Source organism: Phocoena phocoena, chromosome 17, assembly GCF_963924675.1.
Source record: "Phocoena phocoena chromosome 17, mPhoPho1.1, whole genome shotgun sequence".
NCBI classification, from domain to species: Eukaryota; Metazoa; Chordata; class Mammalia; order Artiodactyla; family Phocoenidae; genus Phocoena; species Phocoena phocoena.
The window spans coordinates 60,798,839-60,818,576 of NC_089235.1; the positions used below are offsets into that span (position 1 = coordinate 60,798,839).

General features: G+C 42.7%; 2 protein-coding genes across 2 annotated transcripts in view; both read right to left on the reverse strand.

Annotated features, from left to right (window-relative positions):
• The window catches only part of SAMD12 (sterile alpha motif domain containing 12), a 405,166-nt gene that overhangs the window by 98,795 nt on the left and 286,633 nt on the right, over positions 1-19,738 (reverse strand). The window lies entirely within an intron of this gene.
• The window catches only part of LOC136137317 (zinc finger C2HC domain-containing protein 1A-like), a 30,757-nt gene continuing 14,050 nt past the window's right edge, over positions 3,032-19,738 (reverse strand). Inside the window, 3 exon segments of the mRNA XM_065895719.1 lie at positions 3,032-3,107; positions 3,109-3,520; positions 3,523-3,911. Of these exon segments, the coding sequence (XP_065751791.1) occupies positions 3,032-3,107; positions 3,109-3,520; positions 3,523-3,911 (877 nt within the window).

Sequence of the window (19,738 nt, forward strand, 5' to 3'; positions counted from 1 at the left end):
GGGACATGGGTTCGACCCCTGGTCCAGGAAGATCCCACATGCCGCAGAGCAACTAGGCCCGCGTGCCACAACTACTGAGCCTGAACTCTAGAGCCTGTGAGCCACAACTACTGAGCCGTTGTGCCACAACGACTGAAGCCCACGTGCCTAGAGCCCTGCTCTGCAACAAGAGAAGCCACCACAATGAGAAGCCCACGCACCACAACAAAGAGTAGACCCCACACACCGCAACTAGAGAAAGCCCGCGGGCAGCAATGAAGACACAACACAGCCAAAAATAAATAAATAAAATTTATGAAAAAAACAAGGTACCTTAGCTGTCAAAAAGAAGGCAGAGACAACACGTGTAGAAAATGACAGTGGAAACTAAGAAAAATTTTAAAAGCTCAAACGAAGACCAAGAATAAAATAAGTATATAAATACACAAATGTTGGAACATGGTAAAGCTCTTCACAATATTTTCTAGTGCCATAGAGTTGAGCGTTTTTGCTGGGGTGGATTCAAAGGGCAAAGGACCAAAGGGGGAAAAATTAAACATCTATATTATTCATGGAAGCCAGAGGAGGGGAAAATGAATGACCTCCAAGGAAGAAGTGGGAACATCTTCAGTTGTTAAATTTCTTAGGTCACATCTTGTAATGTAAATGGTGGCATCTTGAATCTGTAGCCATGTTCATCTAGTCCTTTGCTCCTTTATTTGTTTTTAATTTTTATTTATTTATTTTTGAGACAAACATTATTTATTAAAGAATCTAGCTGAAAAGATAGCAATTCACCAATTCCTTTATGATCCTCATGTTATGCCCAGGCACCACTCTGAAAACTTTCCAAATGGCAGATGCCCAGATCCCACTCTCCAAACTAAAGAAATCAAACTCTCAGGGAGGGACCCTGATGTGTTCATTTTTAGGAAGCTCCACAGATGCTTCTTTCTAATGGGCAACCAGGATGGAGAGCTGGCATCTTAGATACTTGAAAATCTATCTATCCCTGGATTAAATCTGAATAATGAATATGTACATGTTACATGCTTACAACAAAAGCAGACAATATATATAGCTACACATAACACACCCACATCACAACTGGTTTTGGGGATCACAGGATGTCACGTTATAGGCCTGCATTGAGGGCATCTTAAAAAAAAAAACGCCCTATGAAGTCCATTGCCATATTTATTATGGATTCAGTAGGGATGTTAATTAAGAAGTTAACAAGTTATCTGGTGTCTCCTTATGAGAAATCAAAGGAGAACTTTTGAGGCCTCAGAACCAGTTGTACTTTCACAGAGAAAGTGATATATTTTTCTGTTTTAGACATCATGAATCAGGTAACTACTCCTATCCTCTCCTGTACTTTGGCTCCTACAACAAAGTTCAAACTCCACTTTGTAGCCTGGGGCTAGTCCATCTACAGGGTCTCATGCCACACATTTTGTGGACTAACCCCATTCCTTTTTTCACTGTATATTTTAATTCTCATCTTTCCTTTTCCTATTCTTCTTTCATTAAAAAAAAAAATGTTGGAGACAGCGGAGCCTGCTGAAGGCGGCGCCGACGGCCCTGTGGGAGCGAAGCGGCCGTGGGGCCGCGCCGGCGGCCACAAAGCTCACGGCCTGCAGCCCTTCGCTTCGGCAGCCCAGAGGTGGCTGTCGCTGAGCAAGCTTTGGTCGTGCCCCCCTTCGGAGTCACGCGCCGCCGCGGCTCCATGTTCTATGCCGAGGACGGGGATATGGCTCACGAGCTCTATGAGGAGACAGTCGTCACCAAGAACGGGCAGAAGCAGGCCAAGCGGAGGCGGGTGCGTGAGAACCTGATTCCTCAGGGCATCGGAAGCTGGATCCCTCCTCGCATCCACGTGGATTTCCCTGCGATCCCCTATGAGGTGTGAGCCTGGGGGGTGGCAGCTATAAACACCGCCTGGCCCCAGCAAGAACCCCCCCAGGCTCCAGGTGTGGCTTCCATCGAGGAACCTAGGCTGGGCCCACAACCCTGAATAAACTCCCCTGGCCTGGAACCTTCAACGGTGAGCAGGGCCGCCCTACAGTGCTGGTTGGGTGTTGGTTTGTATGTGGACAGGAGTTGGCCGGTGGCCGGCAAGGGCTGACGGCGTTGTTCCCAGTCCCCCTTCCCCAGCAATCCCCCCGAGGAGCATGGCAGGGCATGTGCTGGTCAGGAATGCCCGGCTCCTGTGCCCTCGCCTGGCCTGCTTTCTTGCAAGCTTGCCCAGGGCCCAACGCTGCTGGAGGCTACAGCGCTTTACAAGCAAGGTCTGCCTTCTTCCAGCCCCAGGGTGTGGGAGCTGTGCACAGTGGGAACTTCCTTTCCTTCCCGTTGGAGCATTTCAGCCGTTTGCTACCTCAATTCCTCCTGTGTTGGATCGAAGCTGGGGGCAGAACAAGCCTGATTCTTCCTGCCTACCTGCCCATCTGTTTCCCCCCCACCCCCCAGATGGATGGACAGTTTGCTGGCTGTTAATAGGGCACTCCCCACTGCAACTAGCTGTTGGCCCCCACCCCAACTGAGAGGGCTCTGGATGCCTGTGCCTACGGGGGCGTTGCCGCATCTCACCTACCGTGTCCAACCCCCCTTGCCCTCACACATCTGCCACCCTGTGGTAGGGACAGCACCCTAGGGCTGCTGCCAGTAGCTCTCAGGAGCCCACCACCCCTTGCCCTACAGCATACCCATCCCTTCAGGATCAGTAAGAGAAAAGTACTGGAGGCCCTGGGTAGGGACGGAAAGGAGAGAACAATCATAAAGGAATACTTAAAATGTGAACGCTTGTAAACAGTCTAGTCCGTGATGTTGGAGCAGAGTGTGATTTCTACAGAGAAATGACTTTTAAAAAGAATTCCTTACCGTGCAAACTCTGTGTTTTAAGCGTGTGAGGAATGGCCTGGGGAACGGTAGCCCTCAATCGAGGAAGGCTGTTGTGTTATTTTTTCAATAAAATTACTTGTAGACCCTGGCCATGTAGCTCTCAGTATATGTTTTTCTTTTGCTTGCGAGCACACTTGAGGCAGGATTTCTAAATGGGTAATAACTCATGTCTTTTGATGGCACTGTCTGATTTTGCATCACTGTCATGCAACCTCTGCACGTCTTCCAGTTCGGAGTGGAGGGCCTAACTTGTCCATCTTACCTATGCGAGGGGCTGCTATCCCTTTATGGGAGGAAGACAAGGTCCGAAGTTTGTTTCCTAAAGAGCTGCTAACTGAAGACACTTTACCCGAAGGAACACCTACAACAGTTTTGCTAGTGCCACTTGGCTGTGGTAATCGTGAAGATCCTGATGAGGCGGTTAAAGGAGAACGGGACTTTTTAAGTGCAGGTGCCTTACACTGTGTCCGAGAAGTCGAGTTTCCCTTGGCATCAGTAGAAAATTTGCCTGTATTACTAATATGCACTGCCTGTTCTTTACAGAAATGTATATGTCTATCAGCTGCATTTTCATTAAATCTCCTCTGGCAATATGGACCCTGAATGTAATCAGGATCATAAAAAGGTGGAGGAGGGGAGGACGTTTGCCACCCTCTTTAAGGGCCTGACCGAGGCCTTTAGCCGCTCTTATGGTGGCAATGAACTCTTCATGCTTTCTTCTCCAATTAGATGGCTCCTTTGGTGGTTCAGGCCTGGGTTTAAGAGGCTTTACTGTTGGAATATCCGTTCCTTCAGCTCTTTGTCTGCTTGAATCAAAAGTCTTCCGTTTTTTAGTGGCAGTTTTCTGGCAAATAGGTCCATGTTTTTTTAATGCCACTGGAAAGGATGCCCTTCCACAAATCTTGCAAGGTAACAGTTCTCCAACTTGGACACTTCCACTCCAGTGACTCCACAGTGCCACCGCCTTGGGCTCTGCCAGACTCCTCCGGCAGCACCCAGCGCCGCCACCCAGCTCTGGCCGTAGCCTCCTTTATTTATTTATAATGTATTTATTGAGTCTCTACTGTGTAACATGAGCTCTGATCTCAAAGAGCTTATGAGAGAGCTGGAGAAAACACAACGAGCATAGATGAAACATTTGGAGACTAAGTGGTGGTATATAAAGAGATAAATTGAATATAATCAAGTGATAGCCTGCATAGTGCCCTGAGCAACACAATTAAATTCAAGCCATAATCCATGTTGATTTTAAAAGTTTCCTACAATTTCTCACTTTCCACTGTAACTAATGCCTGGAGTTCAGTAATGTAATTTATCAATGACTATATTTCCATTCGCAAAGAGAACTCTGTTGTTCTTGAGATGCGTATATGTGTATATGGATGCATACTTCAAAATACCTGTTTGGTTTTGGGGGAGGGAGGGTGGATTTGATTGCATCTAGTGATTGACTCTTCAAATTTAATACCTCTGGGAAAATATGCCACAGGATCATAACATCTAGAGACAGGAGCCTGAGAAGTCAACTAGGTCAGTCCCTTGCCACCAGGTAGGATGGAACTTCTGACCGATTACCTAGCCAAAGAGTTACGGTATACATAACCATACATCTTTTACATCTTTTCTTCCTGCATATATTGAATCAAAGAACAACCAGGCATCTGGTACTGGAGCATTATAAAGCCATATGTGATGCTCACTAATACAAAATGCCTGGAAGGAAACTAAGTTAATACATATGGCATTAAATTTACAAATGAAGGCTCATCCATCATCAAAGACCCAGAATGCGCACTGCCATGACATAAAAAAGAACTTATGAGGAATATCTGTTTTCTTTTGTGCATCATCCCCCTCAACACAAGCAACTAAAAGAAAGACATGTGTGCATTTCCTGGACTTGATCTGGGGCATGCAACACATTTTACGAAGGGATTAAAGGGCCCGAGGTCTTTTACACAAGACTATTATGCCAATTCCATGTCAGAGACAACTTATATTGTGAAGTCTTCAAAAGAAAACTACGTATGCATTATGCCAAAGCCATAAATATTATTGGAGGTTCTTAAAAAAAAAAGTTACATGTAAGGGACAAAATAGAAGACAGCTCTGGAATGGAATCTTGTGGCTCTACTCCAAACGCTGTATGGTTTCCTTTTCCAGGAGAAAGAACATGCAGCTCATCCTCCATCACCCCATATATCTGATTCGAGGAGATATTGACAAGAGAGTTTTTACAAGAATTCTATGATTCACAAAGTCAACAAGGAAACAGAATCCTCTCATGTCCTTGACGTTGGCAGTAACTTCTTAGGATCTCAAAAAGAAAGCGTCTTTCCCTTCCAATTTTGACCTTTTCTATTTGGCAGATGTTAATTTTTTTTTTTTTTCTGCCTGTGTTTCTAATGAAGCTTGAAATTTACACAGCTTTTTGTTTACCTCCTAATTTGTGTGCCGCCATCATCAATGTTATCAGCATAGTTTCTGGGAATAGGGTTTATTTACTGCTTCTGTTGAGCCAGCAAATGGAGAAATGCAGAAAGGACTGTTCTGCTCATCCCATTTCAGTGTAGAGTCTCCTTCCATTCACAGAAACAGCCTTTACTGAGCAGCCAATAACCTTCCTGGGTGCAAAAGTCAACAACCATCTTTAGTGTTTGTTCTTGATGACATTTCCGAGCTGTTTTAGACATAGTCGAGTATATCCTGACCACCCTGACCCCCCTCCTTGTTAACAGGTAACCCAGAAACTGACCTTTGTACCCATTAAACAATAACTCTCCATTGTCCTCCAACTCCCAGCTCCAGGTAACATCTACTTTTTGTCACCGTGAATTTGCCTATTCTAGGTACCTCATATAAGTGGAATAAAACAGTATTTGTTCATTTGTGTATGGCTTATTTCACTTGGTATAATGTTTTCAAGGTTCATCCAGGTTGTAGCATGTATCAGAAATTCATCCCTTTTTATGACTAAATAATATTCAGTTTATGTATATACCACATTCTGTTTACCCGTTCACCTGTTGTTGCACATTTAGGTTGTTTCCACTTTTTGGCAATTGTGAACAACGCTGTTGTGAACACTGATGTACTAAGATCTGTTTAAGTCCCTGCTTTCAACAGAAGGACGCTTTTGTTTTGCAAAATTTTCATCCAGAAAAAATGTCTAGCCAGGTATCAATTATTAGTAATTTATCCTGGTCCACAACTTGGACTTGGTGCTGCTCTAGTCACCTGGTTGCTTTCATTCAGAGCCATACTTTCCTCTTCTTTGCCTACTCTGTTTGCGTGAAACTACATTTCCCAGATGTCCCTGCCCTCTGGCTTCCAGGCAGTTCTAGCCAGCGTAAGGCACTAGAAAGAGACTGAGGGGCAGAAGAAGGGAAAGGCCAGCATATTTCTTCCTGGATCACTTTGCTACTGGTGGCATCTAGGGCAGGGACGGCATCTCCTGGCTCTAGCTCCCACTGGAATGGCCGACTGGGGTTCCAAGTTCTGCCAACCAACCCTGACTTCTAAACTCTGTCTCTTCGTTTATCCCTCCAGCCCCAGGGAAGGTAGAAGCTTCCCACTGCTGTTAACCTCTGGGTTGTCTCATTTTTGCACTTGTGCTGCAAATTGTCTTAAGTTTTCTCTTCGAAATATACCAGGAGTGGTTTCTGGGTTCCTGTATGGACCCTGAATGATAACCATTCCATTGGGAAAAGAAGGTCCAAAGTTTCTCAGGATGCAGAACCGATGGCAGTGACTCTTAGCTGTCCTCAATGTATCATCCATTTGGTAGTATATTGTTTCCAAGCTAGACCTGTAGTTTGGTGTGGCCATGTGAATGAGTTCTGGCCAAACTGATGTAATCAGATGTGTTGTGTGGCAGATTCTAAACCTTCTTTAGAAGTCAGCTGCTCCATACTCTTTGTACCTTCTTCCCCCTTTCCTGCAGTTTGGAACATGGATGTGACAACTGGCATTCCATCCTGGAACATGAGGACGTGGGCCACATTTGGGGGGGAGCAGGACCAAAAGCCATAGAAGCCTGAGTCCTCGAGAACTTTGTGGAGAAAAACCGCCCTCCCAGGCCTGCTCTGCCCGCCTCTAGTTCTACATGAGAAGCAAATAAAATTCTCTCTTGTCTAAGCTCCTGCTCTTTCCAATCTATCGCAGCCAATCTGAGATCTAACCAATTCAAGACCCAAGCCATGAGCGCAGTGTCTGTCCCGGACTGCTGATTAATTTCCTTATATTTTCCTTAACAAACTAAAGCAAGGTCCTAGATCCTCTGGTCTTATTCTGAGTTTTGGCCTCTTCCTGTTTATACTCAGAATTGACCTATTCTCAACCACAAAGCTTTTTATTCCCTTTAACAGCTTCTGCTCTGCTTATTAAATTTTCTCTGAAAGGTAGGGGTCAGAGACAGCTACTAACCAAGCCGATATCCAACCTAGAAAATAATTAGAGTCTGGATGTTAGAGAATTTTTAATTAAAAACCTAGGAACATTGTTCCTCGGGTATTAATAAAGCCAGCAAAATGGAGAATCAGCATGGCCTAACACTGCAAGACAGACCGTTAGTGTCCTGGTCTCAGAGCCCTCTTCCCAGAGCTGGTGGGCTGGAACTATACCTAATGGCTGCCAAGTACAAATAAATCTCACCTCTACTTCACCTAAGTGGGCGTCAATTAGAAATATGGACTTCTAGAACGGTGGTTCCCAAACTTCATTGTGCATGAAAATCACTTGGGGAAACTTATCCGAAATGAAGATTCTCATCCTTCTGCTCGTGATTCAGTTGGACTGGGGTGGGGGCCATGAACCTGCGTGATGAAAAGGACCCCAGGTGTCTCTAAAGCACATGGTCTAGGGACCATACTAGGAGAGACCATGCTCCTGGGAAATACATGAAGACTATAAAACAGCCACAAGTGCAGGGAACTGTCATCAGCTGGGGGTGGGGCTGGAGCACATTCAATGATGCCTACCACGTTCCAGGCGCTCTGCCAGGCATTTTCGAGACATCGTCTAGTTTATGCTCCGATAACCTGCATAACTATCATTATGACACTTGTTTTGCAGTGAGCAACCTGAGGTGCAGAGAAATTAAGCAACTTGCCTAAAGTTAAACAGTGGATTCAAAGCTGGGTGTGCGTGTGTGGGTTGGATCTAGTCTACTGATTCCTCTAGCTTTGCTCTGCACCCTTCCCCATCATGCTCCGTACTCCTAGGCACTGACCTGCACGGACGGCATCACAGGGCCCTCTGTCCTCTGGCTTCCAGTTGGGTTGGGTCCTGCCAATGGGAAGTGCTGGGAGAAGACTAGGGGGAGGGAGGAGAGGAGTTCAGGGTATTGATTCCCCAGCTGCCCTCACTGCGGGTCTCCAGGGTTGCATCCTTTGACCAAAGGCCACAGCTCTTGTCAGTGGCTCTTGCCACATGACTGTCCCCTTCTGAGTTCCTGTAACTATTCCATCTTCTTGCCTCTTCCAGCCTAAGGCTGATAACTGGTACCCTTCCTCTCTTTCTGTCTAATTAGGATGAGTGAGTTTGTTGAGGGCAGGGTCTGTATCTTTTTATCTTTGTACCCCCTGTGTCTAGAATAGTACCTGTTTACATAGTAGAAAAATTTTACTGCATGTTGACATGAATAAGCACTTTACTAGTCCAACAATGTGCTAAATATTCTCTATTAACTCATTTAATTTTTGTTATTTATTTATTTTCATTTTTGAGAACCAATGTTCTTTTAAAAAAGAAAGCTACTGGATGTTTGTCCCAGAAAAATGAAAACGTTTATTCATGCAGAAGTCTGTACACTAATGTTCATAGCAGCTTTATCGATATTTGCAATAGCCCAAGACTGGAAACAAGCCACATACCCTTCATTGACTATAAAGTTAAACGAATTGTGGGACATCCACCCAACTCACCCACGCTTTAATAAATCCTCATTTTTTTTTTTTTTTTTTTTGCCGGCCTCTCACTGTTGTGGCCTCTCCCGCTGCAGAGCACAGGCTCCGGACGCGCAGGCTCATTGGCCATGGCTCACGGGCCCAGCCGCTCCGCGGCATGTGGCATCTTCCCGGACCGGGGCACAAACCAGTGTCCCCTGCATTGGCAGGCGGACTCTCAACCACTGCGCCACCAGGAAAACCCCTTCCTTTCTTTATATGTATACATACACACACATTCACACACACGTGTGTAGTCTATTCATTCATATAGTAGTAAAAATTAAGCCACATTCCAAACCAAGAATACTAAATTAGTGTCAGGAGTGAAACTCTTTATGAATTTGAGGATTTGTTCTTTCCATCAAATCATATACACCAGGGGTAAATATTTGACTTAGCAAAAAAATGCAATAGATGAGGTTGCTAGAGATGTTCCTTAAAAAGGTAAGTTGATCTTTCTACTTCAGCTCTACCCCCAGCCACTGCCTTCTGCCTGGAGGAGCCATATTGCTCTTTAAAATCACTTATTATACATCTTGTCTGCTATCCCAAATAGTTCCAATATAACATGATTTCTATTTAAAAAAAGAGAATAAATTCATTAATTTCTTGATAAACATAAGGCACTTTCTAGTTGCCGATAGAGTCTCTGCAGGTCAGTATCTGCAGAAAAGGAGGAGAGAAGGGCTGGTCTCACATTTCCGTCTTGGAGGAATTCCATAACCACCACCTCAGCTGCTGTTTTGTGCTTGGCCACGTGGAGAAATTAAAGTGGTGTCAAGCCAGAATACCCTCTCTCAACTTGTATATTAGCAGATTACCAGCAGATCATCTAATTTTCCTCCCTGCTGCTCTCTCACCCGCATGCCAGCAGTGTTTTGAACTAATATGTCAATACAGGGGCGTAAAGTGATTTATGTTCTACATAAATTTCTAGTTGGGGGTATAGATGTTTATGACAGAAAATATCTCCCTTAAATCCACAGCAGACATGTAACAGGAAGGAAATCTCTTAAATTCCTCCATTAATGGTTTTGTACCAGTGGCTCTTGATAAAGGGCCAATTACAGTTTTGAGATCTGTGTGATATAATCTACTCTCTTTGGTTGCAAATTTTAACTTCTTTCTGTGGTTGTGTCCTACCAATTTGGTTCAGTCAAATCAAGAAAAGATAAGATTCCTTAGTAGTAATATGGGAATATTATTACTTCAGTTAATACCAAACTAAGGTAACTAAGTTTCCCTGCACTAATTCTGTGTCCATCTGTGAATCCAGTTAAGGAAGAGCAGGAGTTTTGACATTAGCACAGCCTTTGAACCGAGCTCTGATTTTCACTGGGTGTGTCACCTTGGGAATTTGGATAAATGTTTTAAAATACTTATTTTGCAATGAACCTCAATGTACGTTAAATGTCATCAGAAGGTTAGGAAAAGTCCTTCCAGAAGCCTCCCATTGGAGATGATGGTGCAAAAGCAAATGTGCACGGCCCAGCTATGGGGGAGGGTCTGAGGAAGGGAAAATTGCTGCAGCCCCAAATAAACAGCCACTGCTCTTGGGGCTGTAAGACATCTCCAGGTGAGTCAACATCCCCTGAGAGGCATTATTATCAGGGTTCACCCTGAGAGCTGCGGCCCCAACATCAGAATCAAGAGATCTAACTTCTTAGAGATTTCTGGTAACATCTCCTTTTTGGTGTGAGTTACTCTCAAAATGCTGGGGCAGGTGTGGGAGAGACAGTCAAATTTCAAAAATTAAATGAAGGCACTGGCATTGCCAACTTACCTTTCTGCCTAAGGATGTAAAAACAAGCAAGCAAAAATTCTAGATCTAGTTAACATGGTCTCAGAATGAAGTTTTCTGTGAAGACGACAGATGCCACATCCCAAAGGGAGATGCCACGAGCCTTGCACATGCAACACAAGGTTTGCAAAAGAGGTGCGAAGCCAGTTTCATTATCTTGACCCCTCAGTCATACCAAGAGCACATAAAGGTTGGGAGCATATGCCTAAAGATTTCTTTAAAACAAAATATCAAGTGTTGGTGAGGATATGGAACAACCAGAACTCTTATACACTCCTGGAAGGAGGGTTTATTATTAAAACCACTTTGAGACACTGGAAGAATCTACTAAGGCTGAACACATATGTACAGACTGAATTGTATTCCCCACCCCCAAATTCATACGCTGAAGTCCTAACCCTTAGTACGTCGCAATGTGACCATATTTGGAGATGGGATCTTAAAGAGGTAATTCAGTTAAAATGAGGTCATTAGGGTGGGCCCTAATCTACTATGACTGGTATCCTTATAAGGAGAGAAAATTTGGACAGAGACATAAAAAAGGAAGCCCGTGAGAGAATACAGGGAAAAGACAGACATCTCCAAGCCATGAAGGAGGTCTCAGAAGAAACCAACACTACTGACACCTTGATCTCAGACTTCTAGCTTCCAGAACTGTGAGAAAATAAGTGCTATTGTTTAAGCCAGCCAGTATTTGGTACCTTGTTATGGTAGCCCTAGCAAACTAATACAGTCTACCCTACCCTACTCAGCAAATCCACTCCTAATACGTACCAATGGAAATGTATAGTTTTGTTCACCCGAATATGTCTGATATAATCTAGAACAGAACTTTTTACAGAGTAGCTGCAAACTGGAAACTACCCAAATACTCATGAACTGCAGAATGCAGAAATAAATTGTGATATGTTCACATGTTGACCAATTGAGAGAAATGAGAATAAACCATCTAAGACTGCAGACAACAATATGGATGCATCATCCACACGTATAATGTTGAATGAAGGAGTCACACACACAGAGTACATAATGAATGATTCTATTTATATGATGAACAAAAACAGATGATGCTATTCTTTACCACTAGAATTGAGAATTGTGTTACCCCTTGGACAGGGGTAGCCACTGGAAGGGAACATAGGGAAGGCTTCTGGGAATACAAGTCATGTTTTATTTCTTGATCTGGGTATTAGTTTCATGGGTGTGTTCAATTTTTGAAAATTCAGAGAGCTGTACACAGTTAATGTATATGGTCTTTTCTATATGTATACTTCAATCAAAAAGTTTTAGAAGGAGTTTTTCTATAAAAAAAGATGGGCACGAGTCCCTGACATTCTAATTTGCCTCTCTTTGCTTGGGAGGAGAGAAAGGAGGGGCTGCTTTCTGATTCCGAGTCTAGAGAGGAGGCTTCAAGGAACTTTCAAACAACTCGACATATGTCTCTAGGAGCTTGCGGGACAAAGTGAGATAGGTAAAGAGCCAGAACCTTCGGCGTGCTAACTGCTCTGCTGGCAGACTAAACAAAAGATTTTAATGTTAGAGACAGTCTGCCCTCATTTGCCTGTGCAAGGACTGTATCAGCATTTCCCCTGGATCAGATCTGGGCCATCCTGAGCGAGAGAGCTGGTGTGGAGGAGCTAAGATCTCCTCCAAGAGGACACTTAAAAAGGGAAAACACAACTCAAGCCAAGAAGCTGATGTGCTGCTGAACTACTGTGGCGTGAAGAAACATAAACTCATCGAAGGACACAGATGCATTTGCTCTCATCAAAAGGAATGTAGATGAGTCACTTCCATCAGTGGGGGTGGTAGGGTGGTGTCCTCAGAAGAACCATCAAAGGGTAAACACTTGTCAACCCTCAAGAGCAAGGGTTGGCTTATGACAGTATTTGTCATGTAAGAACTTTCTCGACCACCATGCCTTCCTCATCCTGTTCTCATTGGAAAAAAGGTTAGAAACCCCCAGCCAGCAAGGGAAGAAGTTGTATGTGACACTGGGCAGAGGAACGTGGCCCATTTCTTCAACACGTTCCACACTGGGAAAGAGAGGAGAACCATTAAAACTGGAATTTTAAGTCATAACTCAGCTATCAGACTCCTGGTAGAAGTTGTGGGCCCGGGAAAGATAGTTAAAAGTCACAGAGCAAATCCTGAAAGTTCTCATCACAAGAGAAAAAAATTGTAATTATGTGTGGTGATAGATGTTAACCAGACTTTGGTGATCATTTCACAATACAGACATGTATTTATTCATGTTGTATACCTGAAACTAATGTAATCTTATATGTCAATTATATCTCAATAAAATAAAAACCACAGCATAATTTTCAAGGGGGTCATAAATTAATATACTCATAAAACTTATACCTAGAACATTTATTTATGTCTCAGTAGTACACATCATCCTTGGGCTATATCAACCTGACTTCCTCAATAATGGACCAATAGGAACTATTGGTTCAGTAGAAGTAGGAGTGAGTGAGGGGAAGCAATTGAGGGAAACCCTAAGGGTCTTAGTTTGGGTGATCAGAAGGGACTGATGTCCATAAACAAAATGCAGATGCAGGAGAAAAAAGCAGGTTTGGTGGTGGAGGCAATAGAGGAGTTCATGTTTGATGTGCTGAGTTTGAGGTACCTCTGGGATATGGTGGTGAAACTTATCTTTGGACAGCTGGGAACTCAGAAATGAAGCTTAGAAGAAGCGGCTGGGCTTGGAATCATCAGTGTACAGGGGCAGTTGAAGTCTTAGGAGTAGATGTGGTTTCCCAAGAAGAACATTAGGAACATTATTTTCTGAGGAGCGATTAGCAGAGTAGTCAGTAAACGCACTTGCAAAGTAGGCAAGGAAAAGAAAAGGGTGATTTTCCTGAAGCTGAAGCAAGAGAGTGTCCCCTGAAGAAAAATGAGATCAACAGTGGCAAAATTCTACAGATTTCAGGGAAAAGAGATACTGAAAAGTATCTGTTAAACCTCAGAGGACTCCAGTGATCTTAGAGTTACCATCTTGTGAAAAGAGGTTGGGTGCGAAAGCCAGGAAACAGTGGACTGTGGAACAAATGAGACGTGAGAAAGTACAATCCGTATGGACTGTTCTAGAAATCTAGTTACGTAGAGAAGGAGGGCAAAAGTTTAAACACAGAAAGGGTCAGGGGAAGGTCCTTCCTTTTTTTTGTGCCAAAGTCTCCTTTGGCAGTCTGGTGAAGCCTATGGTCCTTCTCAAGAATGTTTTCAAATGCAAAAGGGAAAATATGTAAGATTACAAAATAATCAAGTTATATTAAAAAACACATACCAAAAGTTCTTAAAACTTCATGATAGAAGTATACAGGTGTTTCTTTATCGATGCATTAAACGGTAGGATTTACTGGCAAGAATAATAACTACCATAATTTGAAAGTGGTGATGAGTGCAAATGATATTTCAAGGTATCTTCAACAAACTGTTATGTGATTAAAAATTACCTGTGACTCTAGTGACAAAGTCACAAGAACTGCTAAGAGTAGTGAGCTTTTGTACTTACAGTCATAGTAGAAAGAAATGTTACATTTCAGTAAAAATAAAATTAAGTGTAATTCGTATATTGAATTCAGCATAAAATTAAGTGTAATTTTGATTGAAATATATTTCATATATAATATTTATTCCACATAAAAATAATATATATTATATATCTCCAACTTCATCAGCCCCGCTGAATTCTAGCCAAGGTTCCCTTGGAGGAGGGAGGGATCCAGAGACCTCAGGTTAAGAGCCTTTTACTAAGGGAAGAGAGGTATTTTTGTTTTAAAGGAGAAAAATTTTGTTTATGATAGAGTGGAAGGTTTTAAGTCTTGCTCTGGTGGTATGTCAGGATAATGCAGTGAAGTAGGGACAGGCTCTGGAACTAGACTCCTTGAGTTTAAATCCTGGCCCCCTGTTTATTAGCTGGGTGCCATTAGGCTAGTTATTTAACCATTTAGCTTCTTTATACCTCAGTTTCCTTATCTGTAAAATGGGGATGATGAATAGTAACCCACCTCACAGGTTGTTGTGAGAGTTATGTAAGAACACTTTGGCCAGTATTACCTTGACCACCTTCCACTCACTCAGTATCCCTCGTCAAAAGGGACACCTTCAGTTCTCTGAACGTGTAACATTCTTCCTCGCTCAGAACCACTGCATATACTGGTCTTCTGTCTGGAAGGCTCTCCCCACTGTTCTCAGCATGACCGACTCCTTATCCTTTGTGATTCAGTTTGAATGTTACCTCCTTAGAAATGCTTTTCCAGAAGCCATCTCTGAAATAGAACTCCCACCATTTCTCTGTCTCTCAGCATCCTTTGTCCCAATTTGTAACCGTTTTGGTTAGTTGTTGTCTATAATGAGCTCCATAATGGCTGGAGTTGTATCTCTCTTGATCCTCTCTCTAGCCCCTGTCCCTACCACATAATAAGCTCTCCATAAATATTCATTAAATGAGCCATCAGACAGGGAGCAACTGAAGAGACAAAGGAGATCCCCAGCTATATTCATGCTTGTGGACTGTGTTTTAGTTTTCGATGTGGGTACGTATTTTTTTAGTCTGTTCTGTCTTGTCCTGGAGCTGGTGCATAGCCAGACATATTGCTTGCATTAAAGTGTTTATAAGGCAGTATTTAGTCTTTCTTCTAACACTAGGAAGATCCCATCTCTGGTCAAGGCTGAACCAAATTAAACAAGAGAAGAATACCAAATTAAACAAGAGAAGAATACCAAATTAAACAAGAGAAGAATACCAAATTCTGCACTGTGCTATGACAGTTCATGTTCACAAACTTGGTGCACAGGACAGCCATGGGCAATTCTTTCACCGAGCCGGTCTTTTGCTGTCACTCTAATTTTAGGCAATGTGAAGTGATGAAAGACATATTGATCTAGCATTGAGGAGCCAGATTGCTAGTTCTGTTAGTTCATGCTTAACTGGGTGATTTTAAGCCCATCAACCTCTTTGATCCTTCGTTTTTTCATCTAACAAATGGCAATTTAAAAATATCTCCTGTGGCACAGACTGTTAGCTATGCCCCCAAATCCATTCTTCCCTTTACTCTGAGTACAAGACTAGATGACAATTCCAAACTACCCTTGAGGCTGGTGTGGTTATGTGATTAAGCTCTTGCCAACAGAATGTAAGCACAAGTGATATTTGTCATCTCTGTTTCTTGCTCAAGGCCCTTTACTTCCAGGTGGGGATGGGAAGGACTGGAGTGGTATCAAAAATGTTATCTCAAAGACAGCAGAACTGCTGCCAGCCTGGGCGCCTAAAAGACTATGTGGAACAGAAACACCTCCTGACTTGCAATCTTCAGCTAGGACTGTTAAATAAGAGAGAACTAAGCCACTGAATCTTTGGAATATATTTGCTACAGCAACTAGTGTTTCTCTAACACACATGTCTTACCTACTTTATAGAACTGTGAAAGACAGTAGTTCTCACGTATAAGGAAGAGCTTAGGGAGGTAGAAAGTGCTATAAAAATCTGTCATCATCAATATTTTCTTCCAGCTTTTTTGAAATACAGATGACACACAGCATTGTGTAAGTTCAAGGTATACAAAGTGATGATTTGATACATGTATATACTGCAAATCATTTTATTAATACAGAGAAAACAAGTGCATATTAGAGTGCCTGACCTATAGTAGATACTTAATGTTTACCTGTTGAACAAGTAAACGAACATCTTGCTGATGAAAAGCCTGAGATTAAAAAAAAAGGTCTATACAACACAAAAGCATGGGAAAGATATTTGTTTGCTCAGGGAAAACTTTTAATTGATTTACTTGAGCTCACACAAGTAAAGCAAAAACCTCCTGGATATGTACTTTTTTCAAGAAGATTGCTTTTCTTTTTAATGCTTGTTCCATCAAAAATAATTATAAGATATTAAAGGATATTTTGCAACAAGGAAAATATACCCTTATTCACACCACTGAAACACACTCTTTCATTTTTACCCATTGGCTTAGAACGTTTATCTACATGCATGTCAATTTTTCATAGTTGTAAATCTGTTTCTTCTTATTATTTTTAAAATAAATTTTAATTTGTACTTGGTAAGGAAAGCACAGGTTTGGTAATTCTCCAGAAGTGATTCCAACAAAGAACCACCTAATATTTCTAACAGTTCCAATTTAATTTTGCCAAGGGGTTCCTTTATTATTAAAAAGCATAACAGGGAGAGGAGGTGATTTTCGTCAGAAAGTACACAGAGGTGTTAATTCTCACTACAATTAGGGTGATAAGGTTACAAATGTCACAATCTTTCTACTTCCTTTTAAAAGCTTATCTTGTGGGTCTTACAAAAATTAAATGAAGGGCAAATGAGTATATATGGATCTTATTTAAGGATAAAAATGAATTCAGTGATTAATTCCACAAATGTTTCTTGAGTGCCCACTATGTGTCAGGGAGAATGTGGACCATACTGACACAGTCTCTACCATTGAAAAGGTTAAAGTATGGATGAAAGACAAGAAGACACATTTCGGTGAGATCAGAGGAAGGGTGAGGCCATTTTCTGGAGGAAATGAGACCTGATGTTTGGCTGGAAGCTAGGCAGGCAAATGGGTAGAAGGAGGTCCAGGTTCGCTAGACACATGGACCATAATGAATGATGCTCACGAGACTGTAGGTTACTCTACTGTACTGGACGTTAATAGAGCACACTGAGGGTGAATGGATGAGAAGGGAGAAGTAAGCAGAGGTCAGATCATGAAGAGGACAAAAGCTTCGTCATAGCAGTGATGGTGTTTGTTCAGCACTGCCTAGGGCAGCACTTGGCACATACAAACATGCATACATTCCATCTGTATTTGTGCAATGAATTAAGCCACATTATGCTATGCAGTTGACCATTACTGGTCCTAGTCATTGGACTCTGGTTGCAAAGGAAGAGAGGTACACCCAGGTGGGAAGGGACAGCTAGTCTCGAGAGAGAGAGAGACTGCATCTATGATGGCCCTTATTGCCATGCTGGGTATGCCACAGGACCACTGCTCGCTTCTCAGTGCTGGGACACTGCTTCATTTTCGTTGGTCCTGAACTGCCTGATGCTAAACAGCAGGGGTCAGGCACACTGAATCCTAATCTGAGAAATGCCTCCTTATTCACCTTCATTTCTCGATGGCAATGGGAATGCCACAACTGTAGCTTCTTAGGACATGCTTGTGAAGCAAATGTATAAATGCCATTTCCAACTCCTATTCTAGAAGCAGGGAATAAGGGTGGGTGGGAGAGAGATGGGGAAGTCACAGAAGAAAGGAGGGAAGGTTGAGGAGAGAGACTGAAGACTTCTAATTGTTTCTTTTTTCTTTTTTAAAATATCCTCAAGATTTTAATTAATTAATTTACTTATTTTTGGCTGCGCTGGGTCTTTGTTGCTGCCCGCGGGCTTTCTCTAGTTGCAGCGAGCGGGGGCTACTCTTCATTGCGGTGCCGGGCTTCTCATTGCGGTGGCTTCTCTTTGTTGCGGAGCATGGGCTCTAGGCGCACGGCCTTCAGTAGTTGTGGCGCGCAGGCTCAGTAGTTGTGGCGCAAGGACTTAGATGCTCTGCGGCACGTGGAATCTTCTCAGACCGGGGATGGAACCCGTGTCCCCTGAATTGGCAGGTGGATTCTTAACCACCGTGCCACCAGGGAAGTCCCCTAATTGTTTCTTTATCCTTGATTCTAGTCTTTAGGTTTTGAAACTCCTCTTAGTTGAAACTGAGCATTAATGATGTAAATTAACCAGAAATCTTAGTCTCTAGGGAGATGAATGGATTAATAAACCAGATCTAGCAATACTGAATAATTTGGAGGCAAACACAGATTTGACGAGTGAGAGCCCAGCAGGGTGGCTGACTTTGGAAATATTTTGCTCCTGCTCTGCTGGGCACGCTAAGAATGCAGGGCGCTGGCTGACTCCATGGGGGTAGCGCATGGATTCAGCTGCCGAAGAGCGAGGTGAAATTAAAGAGAGAATGAAATGTGTGATCTGATTTAATCACATCTGCTGCTTCAATTTCTCAATAACAGCACCCTGCTCCACTGTGTCAAGTTGGAGAATGAAAAGCAATATATATATATATGAATATATATATGAATCATAGCTAGAAGATGGATTACCTCTCTAATGCCTGCCAATCCATTTCAGGCATCTAAAATGCAAATGACAACTGAGTTTTTCTTATAAAGAATTTGGGAGCAATTATTCCTGGACCTGGATCGGCATAAAATTACCATAAACTGAGGAGGAAGCAATGAAAGGTCACCTCCTAAAAGAGACCAAAACCTCAGGACCCAGGCTAGGGGATGGCTTGGGGAACATGTATTTCAATACCCAGGTCATCCTCTGCTTCTCTTCTGATGACTGAATGAATGCATGCTTCGTGTTGCTTCCAATTTCTAGTAGGAAGACAGCCACCAAGTACAAGACCCAATTCAGCCTCTTTTAGGAATGCATGTTTGTGAGGAGTTTAAAAGTTACAAATCTGTACTGGAATTGGTATTTAGCGGAAATCATCCTCCCATCCCCAACCTGCCCTCTCACAAAGGAGCTGCTGCTTTAGGGCCTCTGGGCTCTATACCGAGTATCAGACACAATACACCATGTCATTCTGCAGGACCTGCATGCTTCCCTGGCTAGTCAGATACTTTATGGCAGCGAGGTCCTAAAGGTTAGTAAGGTGATTCATCTAATGTAAGATAGTTATTGTGGTTAAATGTTCCATTTTTCTGGGGTGGGGAGATGCCTTCTACGTGATTCCGTTTAGCAGCAGAAGATAAATGCTTAGGTCTAATTAGCTTACCACAGGCAGTTTTACATCCCATTTACAGTGAAGCAAATCAAAGATGAAAACAACTAGACAACAGCTATTTTGGTCCCTTCCATAGAGTAAGCAGGCAGTGGCGTGCAAACATGCACACGGGTGATCCCCAAAGATGCACAGCTAGTTCCGAGAAGATTCACTTCAAAAGACAGACTCAGTGAAGGGCATTTTGTAGGGAATACATGAATGGACAGTCCAGAATTCTAATGTAATGAATTTTTCAGAAGCATGGACTTCCAATATATTTTTTTAAAATGACCTCCTAAAAAATAATTTCT